The sequence below is a fragment of the Gracilinanus agilis genome, chromosome 6 (genome assembly GCF_016433145.1).
Source record: "Gracilinanus agilis isolate LMUSP501 chromosome 6, AgileGrace, whole genome shotgun sequence".
NCBI lineage: Eukaryota > Metazoa > Chordata > Mammalia > Didelphimorphia > Didelphidae > Gracilinanus > Gracilinanus agilis.
The window spans coordinates 62492227-62506209 of NC_058135.1; the positions used below are offsets into that span (position 1 = coordinate 62492227).

General features: G+C 41.0%; 1 protein-coding gene across 1 annotated transcript; it reads right to left on the reverse strand.

Moving 5' to 3' along the window:
- Positions 1-1849: 1849 nt before the first annotated feature.
- Positions 1850-13280, reverse strand: TIFA (TRAF interacting protein with forkhead associated domain). The gene is made up of 2 exons (XM_044681329.1): positions 13215-13280; positions 1850-2560 (listed from the first exon to the last, which is right to left on the reverse strand). The coding sequence occupies exon 2, from the start codon at positions 2547-2549 to the stop codon at positions 1971-1973; it is 579 nt and encodes a 192-aa protein (XP_044537264.1). The 5' UTR covers positions 2550-2560; positions 13215-13280; the 3' UTR covers positions 1850-1970.
- Positions 13281-13983: the final 703 nt, after the last annotated feature.

Sequence of the window (13983 nt, forward strand, 5' to 3'; positions counted from 1 at the left end):
ATATAATCTTGGAGAAATAATGGTCCCAAATATATTTAAAAAATTTTATACACAGATTCTATAATTCTGAATGGTGGCTAATTCCTTATCATTTTGCCAATTTAAAAATCATCTGGTCCTACAAGTTGGTTTTTTTCCTCACAAATTATACACATAGGTTTTAAAAATTATGTTCAGTAAAATAGTGGTTGTTCCAAAGCCTCATTGGCATGGAGTGACCTTAAGTTCTCTAAGGCTATGCCAGAGAGGCACAAGCTCTGTCTGGTCCTATCATGCTGAACAGAATCTCCAGTACAGGCCCTGTGAAAGACTATGTCTATCATCTATTGACCAGACTAGCCAAGTTCAAAGGGCCTAGCAAAACCCAGCCACTTGGCTGACGACCAGATGAAATTTTTTTCAATCCCTGAAATCCCATAGGATTTCTACTAGGGCATGGAGGGATTCCAGTTTTTATAAGTAGAGGCAACTCTCATACCAACAAAATTATAGAGTCTTGAAATATGAAATAAAAGACTGTTAAAATATTCCTAAAACAGGGGCAGCTGGGTAGCTCAGTGGATTGAGAACCAGGCCTAGAGACAGGAGGTCCTAGGTTCAAACCCGGCCTCAGCCACTTCCCAGCTGTGTGACCCTGGGCAAGTCACTTGACCCCCATTGCCCACTCTTACCACTCTTCCACCTATGAGACAATACACCAAAATTAAGGGTTTAAAAAATATTCCTAAAACAATCCCTGACATTGTTCTTCTTCAAAAGGTTCTAAATATTTCCCAGTGATTCTGGTATATAATTAAGGTAGGGATTTGGGGAAGAACTATTTGGGAAGCAACATTCTTTCTGACTTTTCCCAAAAGAAAACCAAGAGAAAATTTCAATTCCTTCTCCAAGGCCAAAGATGAGCCAGAATAGTGAATCTGTCATTTTGGCCACCTCAGGAACATGAACCACACTCCCCTGGTGTGTGGCTACAAGAGATGAGTGGCTATTTTGAACCAGTCAGGGTATTCCAGTTCTGAAAAACTAACTGATGACACAATGGTTGTAAATGGACAGAGTCCTCAGCTTTGGAAACCAAAATGCTGTGCAGTAAGAGGGTCTGACCAAACAAAGGTTAAAACCGTTAACCAGGCAAGAGTGAAAACACAATATTTAATAAGGACCAAAAAGCGAAACAATAAGAATTCGTCTTTTGGGTAAATCTCCAAGAAGTGTCAGCAGATGAATCTAAATTGGTAAAGGGAATTTCTTCCCTGGAAATTCCCTGTTCCAGTAAAATCATAAATCTGGCCATTTACAATAAGCAAATACATACCTTACATATATACATTTTTAAACACATACACTTACACACGTTTATAACAAGGGTTTTGTTTTTTGAGTTGGGGGAAGGTGGGACAAAAAGAATGTGGATCTGAAAATAAAATGTGAATTTAAAAATATGTTCAGTATAAAATATGCTTCATATTTTACCTTCTTCAAAAGGCACTAAAGTAATCAAAAGTTAATTCTTTATGGATCCAAGAAGATCATGCTCCACATAAGTAGAGAAGCCCTTAGATGTCCTTATGATCTCATCTGTGCTGGGTCTTCTGCTCCCAAGTGCAGCTCCTTACACACACACACACACACACACACACACACACACACACACACACACACACACACGTCCTGTGTAATTCACATCCATGTTTTTCTGTAAATCCTTTAGTAAAGATCCACCCAAAGCACTGAACCTCTTCCTGTGGGTTTTCCTCTATTGGGAGGATACTGATGGAACATTTTTGTCTACCAAATGTTTCATTCTTGAAACACAAAGCAGCTTCTATGCCCAAGAAAGCTACAGAATTCAAAAAACAACCTCAGAGTATCCATGCCAATTGGATGACAAGGAAGACGGAAATGCAGCTGAAGTTCAGTTCATTCTGCCCAAATCACACCCATCAAGTTGCCTGCCTTTCCCTCTCCTTTTAGATGTTCCTGTCATCTTCTCCATCTGTTCGGTATTCATTTTCATCCATTTCTATAGGCCATGAAGATGAAGGAGAACCTCTATTCTCAGGTACAGGGTTCCCAAAGTGTCTTTCCTCTAAGAGGGACCGTGGCGCCAGCATAAAGCGTGTCTCGAAATATTCCAAGGACTCCCCATCTTCTTTCTCCATCAGGAACTGGTAGTCTCCAAACCGCATGATGCATCTGCCCGGAAATTCGGTTTTGTTGAGATAGCCAAGTTCTATATTGCCCACAAGCAGGCTGGTTTTCTTACTCAGGTTTTTAATTTCAAATGAGAGGACTGAACTGTTGAAGTCTTTAAATGGCTGCAGAGAGAACTGAATTCTGGAAACTTGTTTGTCTTGAAAGATATAATGGCACAGCTTGGGATTCCGACCAAACCTTACCACTTCTGTGGATGAGAGCTTTTCTCGTTTGCAAAAGTTCAGCCCCTCAAACACCTGATTGTGATCCTGGCCCGGATGATAGACTGTGACATGGAAGCAAGTGAGGGTCTCCTCAGTGTCAGCATCTTCAAAGCTGGTCATGGCAGGCATCAGAGGCAGACCTGCCAGCAGCAAATGAACCACAAAGTTAGTATATCACCAAATAATATGAGATTTCTCTCACAAGCACGAAAACTAATTCTTCAAATACCAAGGTGATTTCTCAGATTAAAAGAATTTTGTTGAAAGTTTTCTCATGAAAGATTTCTTTAAATTCTAAGGTAAGGAATTTGGGGCTTAATGTTACATAGACAATATGATTCTGATGAAATTTAGTTGCTTATCTAAAATAAAACCTGTACACCAATCCCTGTAATACATAAAATGAATTCAGTTAAATACTTTTTTTTAAGCAGATGGAGTTAAGTGACTGGCCTAAAGTCACACGGCTAGGAAGTGTCTGGGTCAGATTTGACCTCAGGTCTGTCTAGCTGCCTCAGCAACACACACTTTATTCAACACCAGTGAAAAGTACCAGTTGACAAACAGACAAAAATCAAACAGCCTAGATAAAATCAGAAGACTCCTTCAGGAAATGGGACTTAAGATGAGCCTTGAAAGTCTTAGAGATTCCAAGAGACACGTGCAAATCGCTTTGACATCAAGAATGTAAGCAACAGAATGGAATAATATTCAGAGAGGCAAGTATCTAATTGGGCAGCTAGGTGGCTCAGTGGATAGAGTGCCAGACCTGAAGTGAGTTAGACTCATCTTTCTGAGCTCAAATCTGGCTTTGGGCATTTACTGTTGTACGACCTAGTGTAAATCACTTAACTGTACTTGCCTCAGTTTCTTGATCTGTCAAATGAGCAAATGAACTGGAGTAGGAAATGGCAAACCACTCGAATATCTTTATCAAGAAAACCCCAAATAGGGTCACAAAGAGTCAACTTAAAAGCTATTTAATCATTTTAAAGGTAGAAGATTAAAGCTACTTTTTGAAAGGGAGAAAAAATAGCTTTTCCTTTTAACCAACCTAATCCCTAGGAAAAAATTTCATTGCTATCCTTAAAGGAATCTCATCTATTAGCCAAAGAACTTGAGGATCAGAAAGCATTTTCTAAAACTTGATGTTTAAAACTAGGAGCCCATTAAGTTCTCAGGTTATGCAGACAGGCAACAGAATTCTGATGAACATAGTCACCCTCAGTCATTGAAAGTCCAGTTCCTCTTTCTCAGCCAGAGAAACTAGACCAAAAGTCCAAAATGAGGCATATCCTCTTAGATTTTTGCTCAATTATTCTCCTTTATTCAAAGCAGTGCTTTGTTGTCAGGTATGCAGGTCATTGGGAAGTTTTTAAAGTGTCAGAGAAATCAACCTCTGGAGGGCAATTTGGAACTATGCCCAAAGAGCTATAAAAATGTGCATACCCCTTGATCCAGTAATACCACTATGGAGTCTGTATCCCAAAGAGATAATAAAAAGGGGAAAGGACCTACTTGCACAAAAATATTTATAGCTTCTCTTTTTGTACTGGCAAAGAACTAGAAATGGAGGGATTGCCCATCAATTGGGGAATGGCTGAACAAATTGTGGTACATTTTGGTGGTAGAATAATATTGTGCTATACAAAATAAGCAGGATGATTTCAGAAAAAGGGAACTGATGCAGAGGGAAATAAGCAGAACCAGGATAATATTGTACACAGTAACAGCAATATTGTATGATGATCATCTGTGAAAACTGGGCTACTCTCAGCAATGTACTGAGCTGGGACAATCCTGAAGCACTTATGGTGGAGAATGTTATCCAGCCCCAGAGAAAGAATTTTTGGAGTTGTCTTTCACATCAGTATTTAGGGTTTTATTTTGGGGTTTGGGTTATGTATGAGTGTGCTCTTACAACATGACCAATATGGAAGCATATTTTGCATGACAATAAAAATAAAATGTAAAAATAACGATAAAATATCAGTGACATATTTATTTTAATGTTTTAAAAACCCTTACCTTCCATCTTGGAATCAATACTTAGTATTGGTTCCAAGGCAGAAGAGTGGTATAGGCTAAGCAATTGGAATTAAATGGCTTGCCAGAGTCACACAATGGGTAAGGGTCTGAGGTCAAATTTGAATCCAGGACCTCTCATCTCTGGGCCTGTGTCTCAATCCAATGAGCCACCTAATTGTCCCATCAGTGAAATATTTATAGGGATAAGGATCGGACTGGTAATTTTATTGGTTTTGGATAACTCTCACTCCCAATACAGAGCAGGACTTTAAGAGAGTTGCCTAGAAAAGAAGGTTAAATGGGTAACATGGCCAGATATTGTCAGAGGTGAGTCTTGAACTCATGTCATCCTTTAAGGCAACCTCACTATCTTCTACACACCATGCTCCCTCTAATGAAACAATTTTTTAAAAGAAAGAAAAATGTACATTAAAAAATAATAAAATGCATTGAAGAGAAGGAAAATGATTGAGAGTATTTTGCTATAATTATAATAGCCTACTAGAGTTATTTATCACCATATATTATTTCTGATGATTTAACAGCCAAAAAAAATATCCCTAACCACAAGTGCCACAAATTAACTGTTAGCCTCAACATCCTGAAGCTGTTAATATCCCTCCCTCCCTAGGCCAGATGTTCTGACCTGTTTTCTCTCTTTGTTCACCAGTGGATAAAAAGTCACATAAAAAAGTTGGAGGTACTGCTAGAGATGACTTCTTAAGTATTCATTTTACATATAAATAACTGTCATTTATTTTTAAATTGTATTCTATTTTCAAAAACTATTTAACCTCTGTGAACCTCTGTTCCTCATTTGCAAAGTGAAGGCATTGTCTGAATAGCCCCTAGGTTTCCTTTCAGTTCCAAAATCAACAATCCCATAATCTTAACCTATTATGCAGTTAGGCAATTTATAATATATAAATAAATGATGTAATACAATAATATATAAAGATTTTTAGATCATTAAATCCTTGTCTGTGATTATGAAGATAATAATAATTATGAAGTAATACAGCTAATTTAAAATTCTCTTGTTTAAAGGGAACATTGTTTGATGCACAAAAATAAAATTGTCTTCATTCAATTCAAAATTTATTAACACTTATCACGGATAAGATGTTGTAATAATAAGAGAAATTAAATTTCATGTTGTTCTTGGATCAATAGAGAATGTGAATGAATTCTCTGAGCATCCCCTTTAGCAAACTAAGATATAGCTTCAAATTCAAAAAGTGAGAATTATCTAAAAATACTAAAAAGAAACTGGCAAATGAAAATGAAGTAAAATTCTTTAAAAAACCAACCATTAAGGGTTTGTTTGTTCCAAGGCACTGTGTTAGGTGTAATGGACTACAAATATGAAACTGACCTCGTTCCTGCCCTCCAGGAGTCCCTCCAGGACTCTATGAGATGGGGTCAGTGAATTCATCCTAAATCTAATAATTGAGAGAGAATTTTCTTCCGAGAACGCTCCCTCATCAGAAGGCAGTCTCCTTTAAATGTAACTGATAGTGGAATTGCTTGTCAACTCTGGGAGAAGGGAGGCAGTATGAATCACATAACTTTGGAAAACTTATGTGTAAATTTGTTATTGAAATAAAATAAAGATTAAAAAAAATAAAATTTATTTCATGCCTGAAAGTAAATAACAAAAAATAAAAATAAATCGAGGTGTACTAAACAAATAAAATAAATGTTACTGATAAATTATGAACCTAGAAACTAGGCTCTGGGTCTACATAATGATAAAAAGGTCTGATAACCAGTTAAGCTTTTTTAAAAGAGAAGCTAGATAAGTAATGATGGTCAGTGCTCAGTCAAACCTGTTTAGAGGAGAAGATGCTCTGATGCTAGATGGCATTCATAGAATTCCTGGGGTTAGAAGAAAATCTAGAACAGCCCCTTCATTTTAGAGAGGATTAAACTAAGATCTTCAGCTTTTAGGTGAAAAAGAGTAGTTTTGCTCCAAATGTGTGATGAAACCCCAGTCTTGTCCCTGGCAATCTGGGGGACCTCAAGACCCCTGACCTCTTTGGACCTCAGTTTCTTTAATAGAAACTCAGGAGGTTGGATCCAATGACCTCTAAGGTGCCTTCTAACTCTAATTCTATGAATCTATGACAACCAGAATGACAGAACTGTGGTTCTCTGACTCCAATTTCAATGGCCCTTTCCACTACAACACAGCTGCCTCCCATGGCTATACCAAGATACACCCTGCTCCGTAATACCAGAATAGAAGAGCCAACTATCTTTACTACGACCCTTATGGTTTAGATGTTGAGTCATTCCAGTCCTGTGTGATTCTTGAGGACCCTATTTAGGGTTTTCTTGACAAAGATACTGAGGTGGTTTGCCATTTCTTTCTCATTTTACAGATGAGGAAACTGAGGCAGGCTGGGTTAAGTGACTTATCCAGGCTCACACTGCTAACAAGTGTCTGAGACCAAAACTGAACTGATAAGGTAGAAGAAAAACAATGGATATGGAATCAGAAGATATGGGTTCATGTCCCACCTCTTTCATTCAGGGGCTGTGATAACTTAGGAAAGTGTGAGCCTCAGTTTCCTCATTTGTAAAATGGGGATTAAAGTCACCAACTGAGTCCCCCAGGGGTGTTGTGAAAATTAAATTAGACAATACAGGTGAAGGGTTATCCAAGCATGAGTTATTATCATTATTGTTATGACAACATTTTACAGAAGAGTCTACTGAAGCATGAAGCAGTTGCCATCTGTGCCTGTGGTAGAACAATGAAATCAGAGATGCTTAAAGTATTCAGCCAATTATTACAAACTCCTACACCTAGATAGTAGAGAGAGGTAGCCTAGGAGTGCCACAGCATTTTGGTAGTCCATAAAGCAGTATGTCAAAGTTGATTTATGTAGGTATGATGCTAAGGCATCATTTCTTGGCCTTATTTAAGTGGGAAATGACAGGCAGAAGCTTTGTGCTGAAGGAGTTTACCGTGTATGATTTTAAAATTTTAGTCTTTTATTTTGAAACCACAGAAAATTAATATTATCCTAATGTGGCTCTGAGGCAATGAGACATAATTTTATGCTGGAAAGATTCAGTTAAGGGGCAGCTAGGCAGGACAGTTGATAGAGAACCAGGTCTGGAGTCAGGAGGACTTCAGTTCAATTCTGGCCCCAGATACTTCCTAGTTGTGTGACCCTGGGCAAGTAGGAAGGAAGGAAGGAAGGAAGGAAGGAAGGAGGGGAGGGAGGGAGGAGGAAAGGAAGGAAGGGAGAGAGGAGGGAAGGAAGGAAGGAGGGAAGAAATGGAAGGAAGAAGGGAAGGAAGGAAGGAAAGAAGAAGATAGAAAGGAAGGAAAGAAGGAAGGAAGGAAGAAGGGAAGGAAGGAAAGAAGGAAGGAAGGAAAGAAGGAAGGAAGGAAGGATGGAGGGAGGGAAGGAAGGAGGGAAGGAGGGAGACAAAGAAAAAAGTGGAGAGAATGAAAAGAAGGAAGGAAGTTCTATGGATTTGGACAAATTAGCCCCCCTCAAAACAGATATTTTTAACCATTTTTGTGTCATGGACCCTTTTGGCAGACTGGTGAAACTTACAAGATTCTTTCTGAGAATAAGCATTGGTTACCAACATTCATGATCGAAGGAAACACTCAATTTCCATTATGTTAGTAAAAAATACAAATTTAATTCTTTTTTTCCCATCCATGCAAGTTCATCAGCCTTCTAAAATCTGGCCCTTTGGAAGTCAATGGATCCCAGGTTCAGAACCACATGCTCTAGGAGGACACTTTGCAGAATGGGAGCTGACCTACACTGACAGAAGGACTTTCTTCACTGTAAGTTCCCTACACAGATCAGGATATTTAAAAAATACTGTGGCTTCTTAATAGTTCACAGTCCTTTATTCATTCAAGCACTTAGTATTTACCAAGTGCTTTCTATGTACAACATATGGTTGTTCAGTCTTTTCAGACATGTCCAACTCCCTGACCTCATTTGGAGTTTTCTTAGCAAAGATACCGGAGTTCTGTGCCATTTCCTTCTCCAATTCATTCCACATATGAGGAAACTGAGGCCAACAGGTTTAAATGGTTTGCCCAGTCAATTGTCTGAGGCCAGATTTGAACTCAGGAATATGAGTCTTCCAGGCCAAGTACTCTATACACTATGCTGCCCAGTTGTCGATATGCAAGTACTGGGGAAGGGGTGGGATATGAGCATGAACTTCAAGGAGCTTAAATTATATTTTTCCTTCCATCTAACCACAATGATACTGCTCAACAAAAACACAAATGCCTGATATTTTATTCTTAGTAGTCAAAAATTTAAAAAAGAAAACAATAGCATGAAACTAAAATTGTTGGTCAATAAACATTGATTAAATGCTTACTTTGGCAGGGCTTATTCCTGACATATGCTTGGATCAGATATTTTATTTTTGGAAGATACATCTACCTTCTGTGATGGTTTATGATAGGAAAACATGGAAATGTTAGTGTTGGTCCATCATAAAAATAGTCAAAAAGAAAAAAAGAAGGATGCTATCTGTTCTCTAAAGGACCAGATGGAATCGATGTAAATTTGGAAAACTAAAACCTCTGGGAGAGTGGAAAAGAAACTAACTCCAAACCTGCCAACCTGAGAATGTAACACAGGCAGAAAACCATCTCTCTGTTATAACTAAGAAGCTGTGTTACAGTAGAGCACACTTTATTATCAGAAATCTCCAGAGATCACTCAGCCTCAGTTTCCTCATCTATAAAATGGGAGGGTTGAGATTTCTGGCTCTCAGTCCATGATGTTATCAGTGACTTGTCCAGGGTAACAAAATGGCAAAACTAAGATTTGAATTCTGCTCCTGTGACTTCTAAGTACAGCACCAGGGTACTTCTCTGAAGACAAATACTGGGAGAGAGAAGAAGACACCAGAAAAAAGGCCATCATGATACAAAATAGCAAGACTAAACACTAATAAAAATAACAAATGAGAGAGGCAGCTGGGTAGCTCAGTGGAGTGAGAGTCAGGCCTAGAGACAGGAGGTCTCAGCCACTTCCCAGCTGTGTGACCCTGGGCAAGTCACTTGACCCCCATTGCCCACCCTTACCAATCTTCCACCTATGAGAAAAAAAACACACCGAAGTACAAGGGTTTAAAAAAAATAACAAATGAGTTATAATCATGGGGCAATGGGAGAGATGAGCTAAGGTGAGGGGAGGAGATCAAGATCCCCTCCTACTTGTTCTGGTCAGGAGAAAATGCTAAACCAGAAATCTGAGAGCCCTTCTCACTCTACATCCAACAATCTCCTAAGAACACTAGGGTCAGATGGGTAGGAGGAACCCAAAATAGGCAGCTTGGGGATTTTAAAAACTTAAAAAGACAATCCCACAACTACACCTAGGGGCAGCTCTGTTTACTTTACACCATTTTCTTTGTTTCTTATAATGGGTAGTTCCCCAAATTAGACCCATCCCTTCTGCCCAGAATGTACTCCTTCATCGTCTCTGCTTCTTAGAACCCTCATCTTTCAAGGCATTGCTCAGACATCAGTTCCTCCCTATGAAACTTTTCCCCTTCCTTCTCCACTTTTCTCAACTGTCTGTGCCTTCTCAATTGCTTTACCTATTTATTTATACCTGGATATTTATCTATTTATACACTGTATCCTCTAAAAGAACAGAACTACTTAAGAGCCCTTTGGTTTTTGTTGTTATTGCTGTTGTTTTATTTTTTAAAACCCTTACTTTCTGTCTTAGGATCTTAGTATCAGTTCCAAGGCAGAAGAGCAAGGACCAGGCAATTAGGGTGAGGTGACTTGCCCAGGGTTACACATCTAGGAAGTGTCTGAGACCACATTTGAACCCAGGACCTCCCATCTCTAGGTTTGGTTCTCTAGCTAGTGGTCCACCTAGCTGCCCTGTTTTTTTTGTTTGTTTGTTTGTTTGTTTTTTGTGTTTTGTTTTGTTTTGTTTTGTTTTGTCTGCACCAGTCATTTCTTCAATGTAGGGCACTCTCCAGATGCCTACTGAATACTCCTCCCTGATAACCTTAGTATTAAGAGATTTGACCCAGATGCTAACTAGTTGAGTGACTTGTTCTCAGTGTATTCCACACCTCCGGCCTCACCAGGTGGCTTATATTGGGTATTTAATAAATGTTTGATGAAATGAATGTACTAATAGAAGCAGGCAGGATTTCCTCCTAATCAAAACATCCTTTAAAACTCCACCAAAATTATGACTTTATTTTTCTCACCTTGCAGCAAAAAAGGTTGGGAAACACTGTAATTGGGTTGCTAAGACCTTTAGAGGGAGTAGATCTATTTAAAATGTCTCAGAGAGAAACAAGGAAAACCAAGTCAGAAATGCCTTATCAATTGATTGTTATCTTTCTTAGACAAAGAATGGCTCTCTTTCTGCTCCATTTCAAAGGCACCTGCACTTGGCTCTTCTTCCTTATGACTCACAGGGACAATTTCTCTGAGACCCTAAACTCTAATAGATGAGTTTCCGCCTTATATTTGCCTGGAACCAAGCCAGTGTATTACTGTAACAGCCTCCTTCTCCCCCCCCCCCAAAAAAAACCCAACTCAGCTTCTTTCTTTCTCCCCCTTATGTACTGTCTTCCTCAATTAGAATGCCAAGTCCTTAAGAGAGGAGACTGTCCTGCTGTATTTTTACCCTCGGAACTTAGCATAGTGCCTGGCATATAGTAGGTGCTTAACAAATGCCTATCCATCTATCCATCCTTTCTTCGATGTGTCCTTCCTTCCTTCCTTCCTTCCTTCCTCCCTTCTTTCCTCCTTTCCTTCCTTCTTTCCTTCCTCCCTTCCTTCCTTCTTTCCTATCAATCTCAGCTAAGTAGAGAATTAGATAGAGTGCCAGGCCCTGAGTCAAGAAGACATCTTCCTGAGTTCAAATCTGGTCTCAGACACTCAATCATGTAACTTTGAATACCTCAGTTTCCTCTTTTGTAAAATGAGTTAGACAAGGAAATGACAAACCACTTCAATATCTTTGCCAAGAAAATTCTAAATGGGTCACAGAGAGTCAGACACTACTGAACAACTATGGATCTAAACCATCTAGCTCTTGTCTCTCATCTATCTGCATCTATGTTTAATCTGTGTCTGTTTCTGTCTATCTTTCCATCATATCTATCCATCTCTCTCCCCAAGTGCAGATCCATAAAAACTTGACTCAATAAACATTGCACAACAGTAGCTAAATATCTATTATGGGGGAAGGGTGCTTTTAAGCTTCTAAAAGATATAAAAAAGTTGTCAATTGTAAAAGAGATGGGCACCAGTGATGTTAAAATATAATCTAATGGTTGTGGGTACACACACACTGGGTTGAAGGAGAGACAGGACCAGGATAGGGACACCAGAGTACACAGCTAAGCTGCTGCTAACTACTAAGAATGGCTGTTGGCCAACTGTCACCAGCTCACCACTAGGCCAGAGTCTTTGAAACCAGCAGGCAAGGTAAAAGGTTTTAACAGTTTTAATTATGTTTGACTAAATAAAGGTGGGATAGGGGATTCTACACTAAAACCTAAAGGGCAAAACCACAGGGGCAAGGGGAGGACTTGTCTACTCTAATTCTAATTGACCTAGGCCAGGCAGGGCTCAAAGGAGCTGTTCTGGAGTCTCTGGGAGGCTGCTTCAAACCAGGTTCCAACCACGTTTGACCAGCACAGCTTAGGGCTGAGGGTGGCTTTGAGAGTTCTCACGGTAATCCACAGATGATCACAGGATGCCAAAAGCCAAGATGGTTCAAGGTATCCAAGCAGAGAGAGTGTGCTTGAGATGCTGTCCACCAGATCCCAAACTCCTCCTCCATAGGTCTTGTCCACTTGCTAGATGCCACCACCACTCAGGATCCCAAGGAATCAGGATGCAGGTCTAAGATCTCCCAGGGCTAGCAACAGTTTGTGCCGACCACTAATGGAGTCTCTCCCAGAGCACAAGCCCACTTCCTCCTCCTTCATTCCATCTTGGAATGCTCCAGTCCTTCCTGTTAGATCCAACCTTAATGCTTAATTAATTACTAACTAATCTTCCTCACAACAGCCTGATTTCTATTGGCAAACCTAAGAAAGTCCAGAGGAACCAACTTTCTTTTGTGACCTGCAGAACTGATGGATGCTACCCTAACCAAGTCAATAATCGGCACTCTAGAAAAAGCCCTGTGATTGAGAGTCAGGCCTAGAGACAGGAGGTCCTAGGTTCAAATCCACCCTCAGACACTTCCCAGCTCTGTGACCCATGGCAAGTCACTTGACCCCCATTGCCCACCCTTACCACTCTTCCACCTAGGAGCCAATACACAAAAGTTAAGGGTTTAAAAAAAAAAAAGAAAAAGAAAAAGCCCTGGGCAACACACAAAACTGGGGTCCTGTCTGGACAGTCTTCCTTATTAAGCCCTGACACCTTAGGTCTCCACACTAGGTGGGTGGGCCAGTATGGTATAAAATAGATAGAGAGTCAGGGCTGAGTTCAAATCTGTTTCTGGTTCAGACTGGCTGGGTAAAATTGGGTACTTTTTAACCTCTAAATTCCCAGTCTAAGGCATTGAATTGGCAGAAAGCTTTACCACACCGGGAACCCTCTACACTGGTAAACTCACTTGCCTGAATCCTTGCTCTTCCCCAAAGTCTGAGCCGTCCTGAAGTAGGCTAGAGCCCGCAGACAAGCTCTCAAACCCGACATTTCAGTTTAGACTACTGAGGTCCGAGTTGAGGCTGCTGTAACCTCATCACTGTGAGCTTAAATTTTCTTACCGGTAAAACGGGCGACATGGAAGGAGTTTAAGGTCCCTGAGCTCTCAGCCTTGGGCCATGCACCCTTCTGAGCTTACTTGTGTTTTCTGGTCAGCAAGAGAATGGGGAAAACCCAAACTCAAAAGTATGTCCGGCCTCCGGCTGCTTGTCCCATCTTCCTCTCTAGCACCCGAAGTGGTGATGCAAACCGCTCCTGAGGCGCCTTATTTTCACTGCATATTCGGAATTCCCCCGGCTATTTCCATCCTTCCCTCTCTCCCCCCTCCTCCCTTAGTCCCTCTGCATTTCACTTTCAAACTGTGTGCCAATGGCCAAGATCTAGCAGAAGGACAAGAAGGAAGCCAGGGCCTCCCTCTTCTTTCCTCGCTTTCGGGCCGTGGGGCTTCCCAAAGCAGCCATGCCGACACCCGCGGGCTAGCTCCGTGGGCACATCCCCTTCCCTCCACGGGCTCTCCCCCCCCCCCCCCAGCCCCCGCCCCTGAGAAGCAGTTGCTCCAAGGCCGCGCCTTACCCTCCCCCGACACAGCGGCCAAACCGGGGCGACTGGCTCCCCGGAGGCGCCTCCCCCTCCCTCTTACCTCGCACCGCCAAAGCCTAGGAGACTAGTCGCAGCAAGATTCCGATGGGCGGCTTCGCCGCAGCTGCCTGGGCATGGGCAGGGGCAGGAGCAGAGGCGGAGGCGCGACACTGGCGAGACGCGCAAAGCTGGGCTGACTGTGCACAGACCCGGCGCGCGGCCGCAGAGCTGGCTTCGCCCTCCGCCAGGTGC

Excerpts from the sequence above, each read along its gene's own strand:
- TIFA (XM_044681329.1), bottom strand. The coding sequence starts at position 2,549 with ATGCCTGCCATGACCAGCTTTGAAGATGCTGACACTGAGGAGACCCTC.